Source organism: Panthera tigris, chromosome B4 (assembly GCF_018350195.1).
Source record: "Panthera tigris isolate Pti1 chromosome B4, P.tigris_Pti1_mat1.1, whole genome shotgun sequence".
In the NCBI taxonomy this organism is placed as follows: domain Eukaryota; kingdom Metazoa; phylum Chordata; class Mammalia; order Carnivora; family Felidae; genus Panthera; species Panthera tigris.
In genome coordinates this window covers 30,616,312-30,632,152 of record NC_056666.1, presented here as the reverse complement: position 1 = coordinate 30,632,152, position 15,841 = coordinate 30,616,312, and the positions used below count along the sequence as shown (strand labels likewise).

At 39.5% G+C, this 15,841-nt stretch overlaps 1 protein-coding gene and 1 non-coding gene across 18 annotated transcripts in view; both read left to right on the top strand.

Annotated features, from left to right (window-relative positions):
* PARD3 (par-3 family cell polarity regulator) overlaps positions 1 to 15,841 on the top strand; it is a 664,605-nt gene that overhangs the window by 633,011 nt on the left and 15,753 nt on the right. For all 17 annotated transcript variants that reach the window (XM_042991413.1, XM_042991418.1, XM_042991416.1 and 14 more), the window contains one exon: positions 9,532 to 9,652. In XM_042991413.1, coding sequence (XP_042847347.1) covers positions 9,532 to 9,652 — 121 coding nt within the window. The remainder of the gene's footprint in view (positions 1 to 9,531; positions 9,653 to 15,841) is intronic.
* On the top strand, positions 15,633 to 15,738 carry LOC122240640. Its single transcript, XR_006220418.1, has one exon. It is a non-coding gene; the product is annotated as a U6 spliceosomal RNA (small nuclear RNA).

The following is a 15,841-nucleotide window of genomic DNA, read 5'->3' as shown; positions in this document are numbered from 1 at the left end:
AGGCTTGAGTCTTTCTGATGCAGAGAGGTGACCCTCTGTGTGACTCATCACATCAGAAGCAAATGCTGTCTTAACAGCTTTGGTGACTACCTTTTTAACCCAGAGAACATAGCTGTATGTTTTTAATTTGTTATGATTTATTATACTGAAATTGGTGTGAAATGGACAACAAATCATGGGTGTCAAAATCTGAAAATGAATTTTATCAGCTGAGGAAAGTGAGTGCCTTTGGGATTTGCATAAGTTTCTCATAATTCTTTCCATATTACAGATGATGAGCAAAACTGTGAAAATAAACTGAAAATGACATGATATTTCCTAAGTAGCTAATTTCACATGTACGTATAGACACATATAAATATAGCCAGTTAGCCTCACTTTAGACTTTCTCTATAATTCATAGTGATTTGTACATACCCGCAGCGACATTTATCTAAAAACCTTAAAGTAAATATTAAGATCATCGTCACATCTCACAAATGTCTGAGATTATCTATAGAAAACTGCAAACATTATAACAAAGTGTTTACCAACTTTATTTCTTCACTGTTCAAACCCAGAAGAGAATTTATACCTATGTGCCAGTATAAAATTGCTAAGATTGAAGAAACCTCTATCCCAAAATTTCAGATGTTATAAATACCCATCAGCATTGAAAAAAAAAATCTCCCCTTGTTAGAAACTAACTTTGCATGCATAATTAATTGGGGCACCATATTCCTGCTTCACAACCAGAAGAGAAATTGAATTCAGGTGTTTGGTGAACATATGGGGGATTTACTGTGAATTTATGACCTGTGGTTTGAGTGTAAAACCCCAAGATACTTGCTGATAAAACTTAATGAAGCTTGTGCAGAGGAGCTATTTTTATTTGTAGTTTAGTAATTGATACATTTCTTGGTTTAACCCTCCCAGCCTTTCCCCCCGTTTCTCATAAATCTTCCAGTCTGAGAGAGAGAGCCAGAGTAGAAAGCCCTAGTCTCCTTAGCCAGAAGACTAATGCTTACCTAATATGAAAATTCAGCTATGCTTTTTCACAGTATTTCGGTCTGCTCCTTCCTCCCATCCCTTTTAATCTATCAATTTGTGCTTTTTCACCTGCACAAGTAACAGGAGGCAAACCCAAGTGCTGTGGGAGGAAGCACTCTAGGTTCCTCCTAGAAAAGCAAAAGCCTTCACGGAGGGGTGACACCACTTTACTCCATCTTAAGAAAACAAAGATGGAGGTGCAATGTAGCTCATCATTAAAACTCAGTCAACAAAGCCATTGCCATTGGAAGGTTTTTACCCCAGGAATAAATACACCTTCAGGAACAGGATCCAGCCACACACTCCCTGGCAATATCACTCTGCTTCTCTGCACCTAGGGTTTTACGAAGAATGCTCCTGATTTGAGTGCCAAGAAAGAAAACACATGACAAGTTTTCCATTTTAACATACGGGGTGTAATGGGTTTAATGAGAAACCTGTGTTTGCTCACTAATTTACAGCAATTAAGAACTCAGTTCTGACATCTGTAGATTATAACTATTTGTCTGGCGATTACAAGATCAGGAATAGTTTATGGAATTGCTAATCAGTAGAGAGAAATCACTAAGGGAGAAGAATGTGGTGTACCTGTAGTCTCTAAATGACACCAGCCCCTAGTAGTCGTGCTACCATCCCTTTCTCGTTCAGTGACATTTCTCCCCCCAACACTGTTCAGGAACTTGTTTGTATCCACTTTATCATGCTGACAATCTGTCTGTTTTGAAAGGATTACAACTCTGTACATCCGTGCATGACATCACAGTAAGACATTGCTTAATGATCTGAGACGCTTGTGGTCATTGCTGGCTGCCTGTTTCTAAAACTATGTGACAGTTCTGCCCTACATATGTTTTCTCCAGTGTCACTTTTTGCCTTCTCCAGCCCTGGTGTCTGTTTCAAGTGACATCCATGAAATAGCTGAATTGTAGACTTGCTGTTGATATGAATAAAGGGATGAAAAGTCTGCCCTTTTCTAGGGATGCAAGGAGAATAAGGAATTGGACAAAGAAGGGAAAGTGCTTTAATTTTTCTCTAGTGAAAATATTTTGGAAAGTAATGCTAAACTTGAAGGGTTGTTTATACAATGTAGTAGATCTTTAGTCTTTTTGTTTGTGGACCTACCAAGGAAATCAAAAAAGAGATACATTTCCCTGAAATAAGTGGACCAAAACATAGGGACATCCTGTGAAGGTTGAGTTATCTAAAGACATCATCAAAGGCTCAGAAGAGCCAGAGTTCAGGAAAACATGGTCTCTACTTGTAATAAGCGGTGTCCTGGAAGCTTTAACTTACTATCTTCTCCTTCCTAAGTGTGCTGGGATGCAGACCATACCGATGTTTCAGACGTCTTGATTGCAAAATCCCAGAGTCTGGGAGACGGTAGGACATTGAAGCGCTAGCAGGTGGAGAAGAAATAGTTCCTTAAGCAGGGAGTTCCTTAAGCAGCAAAGCTCTAGGGTCCCCCTCTGGTGTACGCATGTGACACCTGAGGGAGTGCTGGAAATACCTCAGCGGGAATAAGGCTTGAGTGTGGAGTTGCATGATATCCAGGATCTCAGAATTTGGAAATTAACTATTTTTTTTAATTGGGAAAAGAATAATGTCCTTCTGCATTTCTGGTAATTGGATGCCAAGTGCAGGTGTGAAATTCAGTAGCATTTGGGATAGAATTTTGTACTTAGGCCAAAAAGTAAATTGCTATGGCTGAGGGGTGTATAGCAAAAATGAAAAGGCCGAGGATATAAGCTGATATGGTTAACAAAATCTTTACTGTGTGTGCCTGTTCTTTAGTAAATGGAGGATATGAGGGACATGTGCTAAGTCCTGAATTCTGGGTAGACTAAGTAAAGCCAGTTTTGAACCAGGAATATCTCCTCATAAGTCGTGTCAGATCCTGGCAGGTCACCAATCTCTACCAGGAAGAGAAACAAGGAGTGAGCCCTTGAGTTCAGTTTTACCGAATGACCTGGTTGGCAGGTCTATTTTCACCAGACCCTAAGAAAACACCCACATTGCTGCTTTGGGTTTCATGAGGACTAATTTTTGGAGATCACAGAGCCAGAACGGGCATTTTGAGTGAAGTGATGGGGAGATTGACCTAAGGAGTCACTCTAAGCAATTGGGTAGATTTCTATTGGAGCATTCTTGGCTATATACTGGTGCTCAGTGCAAAGCACATTTGATTGGTTTCATGTGTTAAGATCTGGCAGTAACCATCTTTCAGGGACATCTTCTGCAATAGTATTTACTTTCTGCAATTTTTCTCAGAGGCTAGAACTTTGGAGTGACTAACCATATAAATGGTAGTGGTAAAACTCATTCATAAAATATGATTCCTCTCTTATATTCTGCTCTTCTAACCAACATGTTTTTGCAACAGTGGGTAGGGCATAGGTCTTTGTGCTTCTAGGCTACTTTATTTCATTTAATAAGTATGTACAACCTCCCTGCCCCAACATTGTCTAAGGTGATGTGATAGTGGTGGGGGGGTGGTGTGTGTGCATGTGTGTGTTTAAGGGAAGGAGGTTTAGAGTTATCTTTCTGTTGTCTTTTGTTGCAGTGGAACACAAGAAACCAGACCCACTGTGCAATCACATTTCAAACCCCCATTTGCATCACATCCGCTAACATCCTGTGGGCCAAATCAAGACACATGACCAAGGCCAACATCAATGGGTATTAGTTCAATTGATGCATAACAAGTTAACACAGGCTTAACAGCTTATTATATCAGATCCTATGGATCAGTTTCTATGATCCAGCAATGGCTCAGCTGAATCCTGTGCTCAGGGTCTCATCCAGGTGCAATCAAAAGGTGAGCCAGGCTGGGTTCTCACTGGAGGGTTCCACTAGGGAAGCATTTGCTTCCCTGCTCCTGGAGTTGTTGACAGTATTCTGTTCTTTACAGCTGTAGGATTCAGGGCGGCTCTCTTCTTCAAAGCCAGAAAAGAGAGATAAGGACTTGCAAGATGGACACTGCATTCTTATATAATCACACAAATGTAATCATATCCATTCCTTGACCTTTGCCACAGTTCACTGGATAGAAGCAAGTCACAGGCCCTGCCCACACTCAGTGGTGGGGGCCAGGTATGGGGCGGGGAGGGCATTGGACAAAGATGCAAATACCTGGAGGGGGAGATCATGGGGCCACTTTGAAGTCTGTCCATTACAAATATTTGCAGATCCGTTTACCCTGCCGCAGGGACGTGACATACAGAATATATATGTGTTAAATGATTGTGATGAAGGCATGAGCTTAAGAAAGAGAAACACATGTGGAGGTAAGTTATAAACACTCTGAAACAGTGTTTGCTGGAAGAATCAGAAGATGGAAAGGAAATGAGAGGATATTACAGGAAGAAAGATATGAGTAAAATTACCTTCCTCTCTTTTCTTATACTAGAGATCTTAATCATTTCTCCCTTCTGGGCACCATGGAAAGCCTGGCTCAGTTCGTTCTCTCCCTTCTGTCTACCTTCTCCCTTCCCTTTCATGTTTTTCTTCTTTGCGCAGAAAAGATAGTGTGTACCAAGATGGTACCTTCTGGTTATCCCTACTATTGAATTCTGGCTCTTCAAGCTATGGCCTCTGTTCCAGTTTTCCAGATTCCTTTTGCATAATTAAAAATGCAAATGTTAAGGTATTTTTAGTCCATAAAGAATTAATCAGTCACATCACAAACTCCTCTCTCTCAGCATATGCTCATCTGGAAAGATAGGTCAGAATTCAAGCCTGTAGGGCAATATACCCAGGCTTAGATCAGAAGGAGCAAACAATTTAGGAGAGGCAGGACTATATGGACAATGCTGAGTTGTCTTTTTTAAAAAATAGTTGTTTCTTGGGCCTGTTACTAGGGGATCACTGGCCTTATCTTGGTGCAGTGGAAGTAAATAGCCTAGAAAAGCAACATATAAAACAGGCAACATCTACAGAATACAAAATAGAGGTTGCAAGTTAGCTGGCCACAGACCTGTTTGGTATTTGGTTTTTGTTTTGTCTCGCATAGGACCAAAAAAATAAAGTAAGCCAACATTAAAAATTTGGGCAGCAGGGGAGAAAACTATAGTTCTGACTTTTCTTTAAAAAAAAAAAATTAGAAGGCAACACCAGGCTCACATCCCTTCAGGACAGCAATCTACTGGGACCGAGTAAGGGTCTCCCTTTCTAGACCTAGCATATTACTCCCATTTGTTATAGAATGTACATGGGTACTGCCACAGCCATCAAGTTTCGTTCACTCTTTAGTTAACTGCCCCATAGGCATTGGAATTTGTCCCAGCCATGAAGTTTGCAGGCTGAATTGTTTTCAAAGTACTGTCCATATACCACCTGCAGTGCTTTTAAAAATATACTGATGCCCAGGACCTGCACAAGACTGCCTGAATCAGAATCTCTCTAGGTGAGTCTCAGTCAATCAGCAGGTTTAAACAAGCACTCTGGATGAGTCTCATACACATACTATGTATACACGAGCACGACTGTTGACGTTTCTCTTCTCATTCACTGTACCTAAGGAGATGGTTGGATAGCATGGCCTGTGGAGCACAGGTGCAGGACAGGATTTGGCCCTTACCTGCAAATAGGATCCTTGCTGCAGTTAGCATGAATTGGTATGCTCAGCTACTTTTGCAAAGCACATTGCAGTGGTCCATTCTGAAGGCTGCAGAGCCTAGTCCTCTGTGTGATCTACCTCTACCAGGAGAGGGTACAATCACCATGGTAATTATGGATGAGAAAGATTTGAGTTCCATATCATTCGGGGCTGCACTGTGCATGCCGGATTAGGAATCTCTGTAGTGTGTGAGCCAGTGCTGTCAGAAAGACTCCCAGATATCACTGAACCAAAACAAACCCTCTGCACTTAGTGTAAAATTTATATATAAACACACACACACACACACATAAAAGTATAAAAGAAAATTCCAGCTGGACTAAAACTAAAAAAACAATGTGCAAGGGAAGGCTGAATTAGTGTTAGACTTAAATTGTCTTATGTCTGTCTGTGTGGATTCTTTATAAAAAATAAAGCATCTCTATAATTCCTCTCTTCATCCCTCCTTTCTGTAGAAATTATGATTTAGTGGCTTGTCATTAAGTTGAATTGTCTCTCTCACTCATCTGATCGATTCATGGTATCTTTATTATATTCATCACACACACAAAAATAATGAGCAACTGGAAGTTGGCAATGAACCTAAATATAAGTTGATTGGGATGTGTAGGGATTAGCCACTAATGCTAATGAATATTTAAAATTTCCTTTGGCTGTCTTGGCAGAAGAGCTAACCAAGAACTTTAGAAGTCCAAATGTGAATTATTGGCCTGTTGTAGACTGGCCTGAGAAACAGAGTGAGCAGTTGCAATGGTTTCATTCTTGAAGCCAGGATTTCACCTTCAGACTGCCAACTGGTGTCCCCCAAGGATGCTTGATGGTCTCCCAGTCTTTGGAAGTCATCATCAATCATGAAAACCATTGCAGCCTGTTTTTCAATTTCAGCCCTTAGAGTGGCTTTGCTAGTCTTAGGCAAGTTGGTTGCCATTCTCTAGAGCAGAGGAAGAAAGGAAGCAAAAGAAAAGAGAGTGAAGCAGTGTATCACCAGCTGCTGAGATTTGAAATAAGGGCAAAAGTGACTTCCAGAACTTGGCTTATACTGTGAAAAACATCAAGGTCACCAGAATTTAGAATTAAGGACACTGGGTCAACTTCCCTTGTTGGGAGATTTGCACTTTCAATTAACTACAAATAGTAGGACATCAATTTTCATCAATGGCTTGGACTTCATGAACTTAATAATTATAGGGTTAAAATTCGCAATGGTACATGAAAATAATAGGAAATATTTCTGGTTAGACCTATAAAATACTTCTTCAGTCAAGCCTCCTATAATCCTTCTATTAGAAGCTATGAAGAAGTATTCCAGGAACAAAAAGGCACAATTGGAGAAATGACAATGAGGTTAATGAATGCTCACTTTCCTGTCTTATGAACTGTCTTCATGCCTATACTACCACTGTTTCACATGGAGAGCAAGGAGTTCCAGAGATTGGGTGTTAACATTGAGAAGCCTTTATTGAAAATCATTGTGTTCAAAACTATAAGCTGCCATATATGTTTTTTAAAAGCCAATTAACAACCTTGGGGCGCCTGAGTGGCTCAGTTGGTTAAGCGTCCAACTTCGGCTCAGGTCATGATCTCATGGTTTGTGGGTTCAAGCCCTGCATCGGGATCTGTGCTGACAGCTCAAAGCCTGAAGCCTGCTTCAGATTCTGTGTCTCCCTCTCTCTCTGTTCCTCCCCCACTCATGCTCTGTTTCTCTCTGTCTCAAAAATAAATAAACAAAAAATTTTAAAAAGTAAAAGCCAGTAACAACCTGCTTAAGAGTATGGAGGGGCACTTTTAAGCTGTATACAAATGTAGACTGAAGCATCATGCCAAGTAGCACATTTTATAGGCCCATTAACCTTTAATGTTCTTAGGGCAATCAGTTCAAAATATTTGTCGGAAGAACAAAGGGAAGGCAAGCTTTTATTGACTGGGAAAATAATCAAATTGAAAGTATTGACAGGATGTTCCAGAAGCTCTAATGAAATTAATAGAAACATAAAGGTGATAGGGATCTACCCCCTGGTTTAAATGATTATCCCATATTCTTGGAAGACATTAATATTGTGGTTCTAAATGCAAATATTTTCAATTTGCGATTTTTAAGTCTTTGGAATTCTTCAAAAGGCATAGAATTATGTCAAGACATATATGAATTTGAGATTTTTTTTTAACGTTTATTTATTTTTGAGACAGAGAGAAACAGAGCATGAACAGGGGAGGGGCAGAGAGAGAGGGAGACACAGAATCTGAAACAGGCTCCAGGCTCTGAGCTGTCAGCACAGAGCCCGACGCGGGGCTCGAACTCACGGACCGCGAGATCGTGACCTGAGCCGAAGTCGGCCGCTTAACCGACTGAGCCACCCAGGCGCCCCTGAATTTGAGATTTTTATATACTCTACTATGACAGACTTTCTCTTTACAAGCTACATCTCTCAAATTACATTACCCAGGAGAGTGGGCAGCCAGAAAAATTCAGACTCACACCAAATAACCAGGGCAACATGTTTTCAATGAAGAGACTTGGTCTTCTAATAGTTTACAGCTCCCCATTCTGCTAGCAGTTTGGAGGGTATATATGATAAATCTAAGGCTTGATTCTTGTCCTCAAGGAGTCTGATGTTTTCTTGGGGAGACAGCATGTGCCTAATACGCTTGAATAAATCCCCTGGTAGGATGCGCCTTAGTCCTCAGGGAGTAACATAGACCAAAAGTGCTATGAGATTTAAGATTGATTCTGGCCATCTCTACAACTCTTGCAAAATACTGTGTTTAAAATCTGTATGATTTTATAAAGCAGGGGCTTTGGAGTCTGATATATGTTTTACTAAGTGATACAACATGGCATAGTGAAATGAGGGCTGGACTGGACACCAGAATAATCTGGATTCCAGCCTCGCCTCCCCATTGGTCAGCTGAGAGACTTCAAACAAGTCACTTATTTTCTTTGGATGTCAGTTTCTACATGTGTATGTGCGCGCACGTGTGTGTGGAAGAGAGAGAAATACTACCATCTGTACCTATCTTACAAGCTTTTGGTGAGGATAAAACAAATTAACACTATAAAAAAAAAAAGAAGAAGAAGGCAGGGGCACCTGGGTGGCTCAGTCGGTTAAGCATCTGACTCTTGATATCAGCTCAGTTCTTGGTCTCAGGGTCATGAGTTCAAGCCTGGCATTGGGCTCCATGCTGGGGGCAGAGCCTACTTTAAAAAAAAAAAAAAAAAAAAGGCAACATTACTATTAAATAACTGATGAAATCCAACTACCATCCAAAGTTATTTTTAAAATGCTTTTCATTTATGCTGTAAGAAACTGCATTTTGTGTATAGACCTTTGATAACTCCTAAATAGGAACTTTGTATCATGGCATTATGAAAACAATACTGCACATTTGTAAGGCTACAGTGTATGCTGTCACCTTACTTGATTGTTGCAAGTATGATATTCAGAGAAAAAGTGATTATTATGTCCACTTCATATGTATGAAAAAATCCCACAATTCAAATTAAGTGCCTTCATCTAAGAAGGTGGAGGAAGCTAGGACAGGACCCTGGTATTTCTGATTTGTAATGCAATGTCCTTTCCAAAAAAATTTGGCTGCCAACACCTTGTCAGATTACAGAAAGGAAATGAGGCTTTTAAAATACCGCATAAAAAAGGAATGTCTAAAAATACCGCTTGCCCCCTTGAATATCTGCCTGAAATAACTTCAGTAAGTCTTAATCATAAGAACAAAATGAAAACTTCTTTTAAATGCCCAAATATTGTTTTATAAATTCACTTCCTCTTAAACAGTGTCCTCTCACAGCAAGCTGCCATTTTTTTTCCCTAGCAACTGCCATTCACAGATTGTATCTCTGAAGGGTGTTCATTCTTGCCCCTTCTCTCTTTTAGCAACAGATCAACTCCTAGCAACCATGATCGGATACAGCGGCTACGGCAAGAATTTCAGCAAGCAAAGCAGGATGAAGATGTAGAAGATCGGCGACGTACCTATAGCTTTGAACAACCCTGGGTGAGTATTTGGTTCTTCAGCACAGCGAATAGTCTGACAACTTCCCTGCAGTGAGAGCCCCCAAGCTGTGACCTTAGCCCTTTATGAAACAAGACAAGATGGAGCCAAATTCCTTTGACCTTTAACATATTGACCTTTCCCTCATTTCCATCTGGGTTGCATCATTGCTAATTTCATTTTATATCTTGTTGCACCATCTGTCCATTGCATAATCAGTTTTATTCGCCTTATGACAAGACATAGCAAAAGGATTCTTGCTCTCAGCTATGCACTTTTTTTTAAAGTTTAGTAAATATTTTTCTATATACATTTTCCTCAGAATTGGAGCCAGAATAAATTAGTTCAACACATGTCTATTGTGTATCTACTATACACAAAGTACAGTATTAAGCAATTCTTGATTCTTTATTATCCCTTATCCCCTTTGTGTATTTGTTGAATCCCTCTTATTTATCTGCCCATATCCCTGTTCTAGTTTATCCTCCTCACAGCCATCAGAGTGATTTTTTTTTTTTTTTGGAGTTTATTCATTTTTAAGAGAGAGAGAGAGATCAGGGGAAGGGCAGACAGAGGGAGACACAGAATCCAAAGCAGGCTCCAGGCTCTCAGCTGTCAGCACAGAGCCTGACGTGGGACTTGAATTCACAAAATGTAAGATTGTGACCTGAGCCAAAGTCGGATGCTTAACCGACTGAGCCACCCAGGCTCCCCAGAGTGATTTTTCTAAAACAGAACTCTGAATGGCTTCTCAATGCCCAAGAGAGAGAGTCCAAATTCCACAGTGTGGCTTGCTAATCCTCCCCAGTCCAGCCCCAGACTTGTGCTCTCTCTGTTCTTGTGTTTTGTCTTGGAGATGATGGCACTGCTGAGAATGAGAGGCATTCGGGTAGGTTTGGGGGTGGTAGAGATGATGGGAATTTAAAAAAAAATATATTGTTTATTTACTTTTGAGAGAGAGAGACAGAGCATGAGCAAGGTAGCAGAGAGAGAGGGAGACACAGAATCTCTAGGCTCTGAGCTGTCAGCACAGAGCCCAACATGGGGCTCAAACCCACAAACTGCAAGATCGGGACCTGAGCCAAAGTCAGACACTTAATCGACTGAGCCACCCAGGTGCCCCCGATGATGGGAATTTTGAAGAATATCTTTGGAAACTTGAGGGAGACTCAATTAGACATGAACATACAGGCTACTTGAGATAGGACATTCTAGCTGAGAGTATTAGTGATCAACATGGTAATGTGACCATAGCTAAAAATGCTTAGAGGGAATAGAAAAATAATTTTTTGATTACTTCTGCAATGGGGATTAACAGTCAGACATGGCAGAAAGTCAAGGAAGGTACTCTGGCGGCCTGGGGAAGAGGCAGGTGGAGCATCACCCACTCTGGGTAGGATGGTGAGTACAGCTCAGGGACATATATCCTAATTGCCTGGGAGGATGCAAGAAGGGTCGGTACTCTAGGGGTTCGAAAGCCTAGGGGCTGTGGTCAAAACAATATATTTTTTGGAGTCCTGGATCTTGGAGGTGGGACAGTTCCTGATGATTTGAGGTCAAAGATATGCCATCCATGTGAGTTCCTGAGAGAACAGAGATTAAGGTCCAAAGAGTTAATGAGTTCAGTTCAAAATGTTGGGATTATAATTACATTAGGCATATGGGAAGGTAGGGTTAGAAGGAAGAGTAGTGTTAGAAAAGGCTTACAGTTAAAAAAAAAAAAAAAGATCCTGTTTTATTTTGGAAAGGGTATGGACCCAACTGCCACAGAACTGAGAGGTCGGTTATATTGTAGGGAAGGAGAGATAAAGGTAGAAATGTAGTCAGAACCTTCAACGCTAGGTTGGAAGGCTGAAGAAAGATGGTATGAGGACAGAACACTGGCCCACTGGCCAGGCAACCTAGCTCTTCAGGACTGTTTTCTTGTATGTTAAACCAAGAGACTTAGAGTAGATGGTTGAGTGTCAGTTATTAAACCCTTTGTTATAATGAAAATTTAAGAGAAAGCTGAATGTGTCAGGTAAAGCAATACAAGTAGAGCTTCTCCGAATGTGGTCCACAGACCAGCACCATCAGCATCACCTGGAGCTCCCTTCAGACCTCCTGGATCTGGGTGAGGCCCAGGAATCTGTATTTTAACAAGCCCTGGAGGGGTGATTCTGAAGCATGTTACTTTGAGAAGCAGTGATCTAGAGGTCCTCTATTAAATCATCTCTGAGGTCCTTTTTACTCCTAAAATCCAACACCCACAATATACTCTATACAAGGGCAGAAACCTATAAACGTTTTGATTAAGGGGCTTAGTGACCAAATTGGGGTCTGTGGGAGATAATTTTGAGAAAGGAGAAGATGGAAAAATGGGAAAAGCAGTACTAGTTTGAAGGACTTTGCCTCTGTTCAGGTGAGGAAGGAGGAGCCTAGAGCAGCCAATTGGCCATATGAAACCACCATCCAAGAGTAAAAACTCCTCATGAAGTCGATCCTAGCCTAACTTTCAGAGGTTATATAAGAACTTCAGCAGATATAATACCTTAAAAAATCTCTAATTGTGTTTCTGCAACAACATTACTATTAAAGGTATTGTTTTTCTAAAACATTTTATTTTTATTTATTTAGTTAAAATTTTTTTTAATGTTTATTTATTTTTGAGAGAGAGAGAGACAGAGACAGAGACAGAGACAGAGACAGAGACAGAGTGTGAGCAGGGGAGGGGCAGAGAGAGAGAGAAAAAGACGAAGAATCTGAAGAGGCTCCAGGCTCTGAGCTGTCAGCACAGAGCCAAACGTGAGGCTAGAACTCACAAGCCGTGAGATCATGACCTAAGCCGAAGTCAGACACGCAACTGACTGAGCCACCCACGTGCCCCTAAAACATTTATTTTTAGATGATCAAGTAAACTGAGTCATTCCCATGTAACAACATGACAGAATTATGTTAATCTACTTATATTGTTTGCCATAATTGACTTAATCTCTTCCTACCAGCTTTCCTAAAGCAGGATTCTTTTTTTTTTTAAATTAGGTTTTTTATTTTAAATCCAGTATAGTTAACAAACAGTGTTATATTAGTTTCAGGTGTACAAGACAGAGATTCAACACTTTCATACAACACCAAGTGCTCATCACAATAAGTGCCCTCCTAATCCCTATCACCTATTTCACCCATCTACTCACCTACCTCCTCTCTGGTAACCATCAGGATGTTCTCTGTAGTTAAGAGTCTGTTTCTTAGTTTGTCTCTTTTTTCCCCTTTGCTCATTTGTTATGTTTCTTAAACTGTTATGCTTCTTAAATTCCACATAGGAATGAAATCATATGGCATTTATCTTTCTCTGACTTATTTTGCTTAGCATTGTACTCTCTAGCTCTATCCATGTTGTTGCACATGGCAAGATTTCATTCCTTTTTATGGCTGAGTAATATTCCATTATATATATACCACATCTTTATCCATTCATCAGTTGATAGACACTTAGACTGCTTCCATTATATGGCTATTGTAAATAATGCTGCAATACATACATCGGGGTGCATGTATCCCTTTGAATTAGTGTTTTTGTATTTTTGGGGTAAATACCCAGTAATGTGATTACTGGATCATAAGGTAGTTCTATTTTTAACTTTTTGAGGAATCTCCATATTATTTTCCACAGTGGCTGTACCAGTTTGCATTCCCACCGACAGTAACAAGTGTTCCTTTCTCTCCACATCCTTGCCAACACTTGTTTCTTGTGTTGTTGATTTTAGCCATTCTGACAGGTCTGAGTTTTGATTTCAATTTTCCTGATGATAAGTGATGTTGAGCATCTTTTCATGTGTCTGTTGGCCATCTGGATGTCTTCTTTGGCCAAATGTTCATGTCTTCTGCCCATTTTTTAAATGGATTATTTGGTTTTGGGATGTTGAATTGCATCAGTTCTTTTTATATTTTAGATTCTAACCCTTTATCAGATATGTCATTGCAAATATCTTCTCCCATTCTGTAGATTGCCTTTTAGTTTTGTTGATTCCTTTGCTGTGCAGAAACTTTTTATTTTGATAAAATAGTTTTTATAGTTCCAGTAGTTTATTTTTGCTTTTATTTCCCTAGCCTCAGGACACATATCTAGAAAAATGTTGCTATGACCAATATCAGAGAAATTACTGCTTGAGCTCTCTTCTACGATTTTTATGGTTTCAGTTTTCACATTTAGGTCTTTAATCCCTTTTGAGTTTATTTTTGTGTTTGGTGAAAGAAAATGGTCCAGTTTCATTCTTTTGCATGTTGCTGTCCAGTTTACCCAACACCATTTGTTGAAGAGACTGTCTTTTTCCCCACTGGATATTCTTTACTGCTTCATTGAAGATTAATTGATCACATAATTGTGGATTTACATCCAGGTTTTCTATTCTGTTACATTTCTATGTGTTTATTTTTGTGCCAATACCATACTGTTTTGATTACTACAGTTTTATAATATAAGTTGATGTCTGGAACTGTAATACCTCCAGTTGTACTTTTCTTTTTCAAGCTTGTTTTGACCATTCAGGATCTTTTGTGGTTCCATACAAATTTAAGGATTATTTGTTCTCATTCTATGAAAAATGTTATTGGTATTTTGACAGGGTTTGCATTAAATGTGTAGATTGCTTTGGGTAGTATGGACATTTTAACAATACTTGTTCTTCCAGTCCATGAGCATGGAATGTCTTTCCATTTCTTTGTATTATTGTCCATTTCTTTTATCAATGTTTTATAGTTTTGGAGTACGGGTCTTTTACCTGTTTGGTTAATTAAGTTTATTCCTAGGTATTGTTTTTGGTGCAATTGCAAATGGGATTGTATTCTTAATTTCTCTTTCTGTGACTTCATTATTAGTGTTTAGAAATGCAGCATATTTCTATACATTGATTTTGTATACTGTGACTTTACTGAATTCATTTATCAGTTCTCATAGCTTTTGGGAAGGGTCTATTGGATTTTCTTTTTTCTTCTCTTTTTTTCTTTTTCTTTCTTTTTTTTTTTTTTTTTTTTTTTTCTTGAGAGAGAGAAAGAGAGAGTGTGCGTGAGAGCGTGAGTAGGGAGGGACAGAGGGAGAGAATCTTGGGTTTTCCATACATAGTATCATGTCATCTGAAAGTAGTGAAAGTTGTATTTCTAACTTACCAACTGGGATGCTTTTATTTCTTTTTGTTGTCTGATTGTTGTAGCTAGGACTTCCAGTACTATGCTGAATAAAAATGGCCATCCTTTTCTTGTTCCTGACCTTAGGGGAAAAGATGTCAGTTTTCCCCCATTGAATATGATGTTTGCTGTGGGTTGTTCATAGAATGTCTTTATTATATTAGGGTATGTTCCCTCTAAACCTACTTTGTTGAGGGTTTTTTATCATGAATGGGTGTTGTACTTCATCAGATGCTTTTTCTGTATCAATTGAAATGATCATATGTTTTTTATCCTTTTTCTTATTGATATGATATATCATGTTGATTGACTTGAAGCAGGATTCTTTTTTGATGTGTGGTAAACATCCCTAGCAATGTATTTTTGCACAGAAAGGCTGAAAAGAGGAAAGAGTATAGTGGCTACCAGAAGGAGAAAAGCAAGTATATATGAAAATGGTTCTCAAACACAGAGTTCTAGCCTACAAGGCCCTGCAGGGGTTTTATCAATCTCCATACCATACCATGAGGAGCAGTGGAATGCCACCTGACTTTGCCTGGGAATGTGGATTTCAAACCAGCATATTTGCAGCATTGCTGTTTAATTAGTTATTTAATTGATCAGATGTATTGGGTGCTTACTATGTTCAGTCAGTGTGTCTGGTGCTAGAGAACAAAGATGGGGAAGAAAGAATATCCTTAGAGCCCTACAGTCGAGCTGATACAACAGAGAAGAATATTTTGTACAGTTTATGATACAGGTATGTATGGAGTATTAAACACAGAGGAACCATGCCCAAATAAAGTGTGGGTGGTTAGGAAAGGCCTGAAAGAAGACCTCAGTGCTTGCTTTGGGAGCACATATCCTAAAATTGGAGGGATACAAAGAAGAGTAACATGGCTCCTGCACAAGGATGCATGTAAATTCATGAAGCATTCCATATAGAGAGAAAGAAAAGGAAAGGAAAGGAAAGGAAAGAACACCTTGTTAAATTTGTAATACATTTTCAATACATAACTTTGAGAAAGAGAAACATATATTTGGGAACTA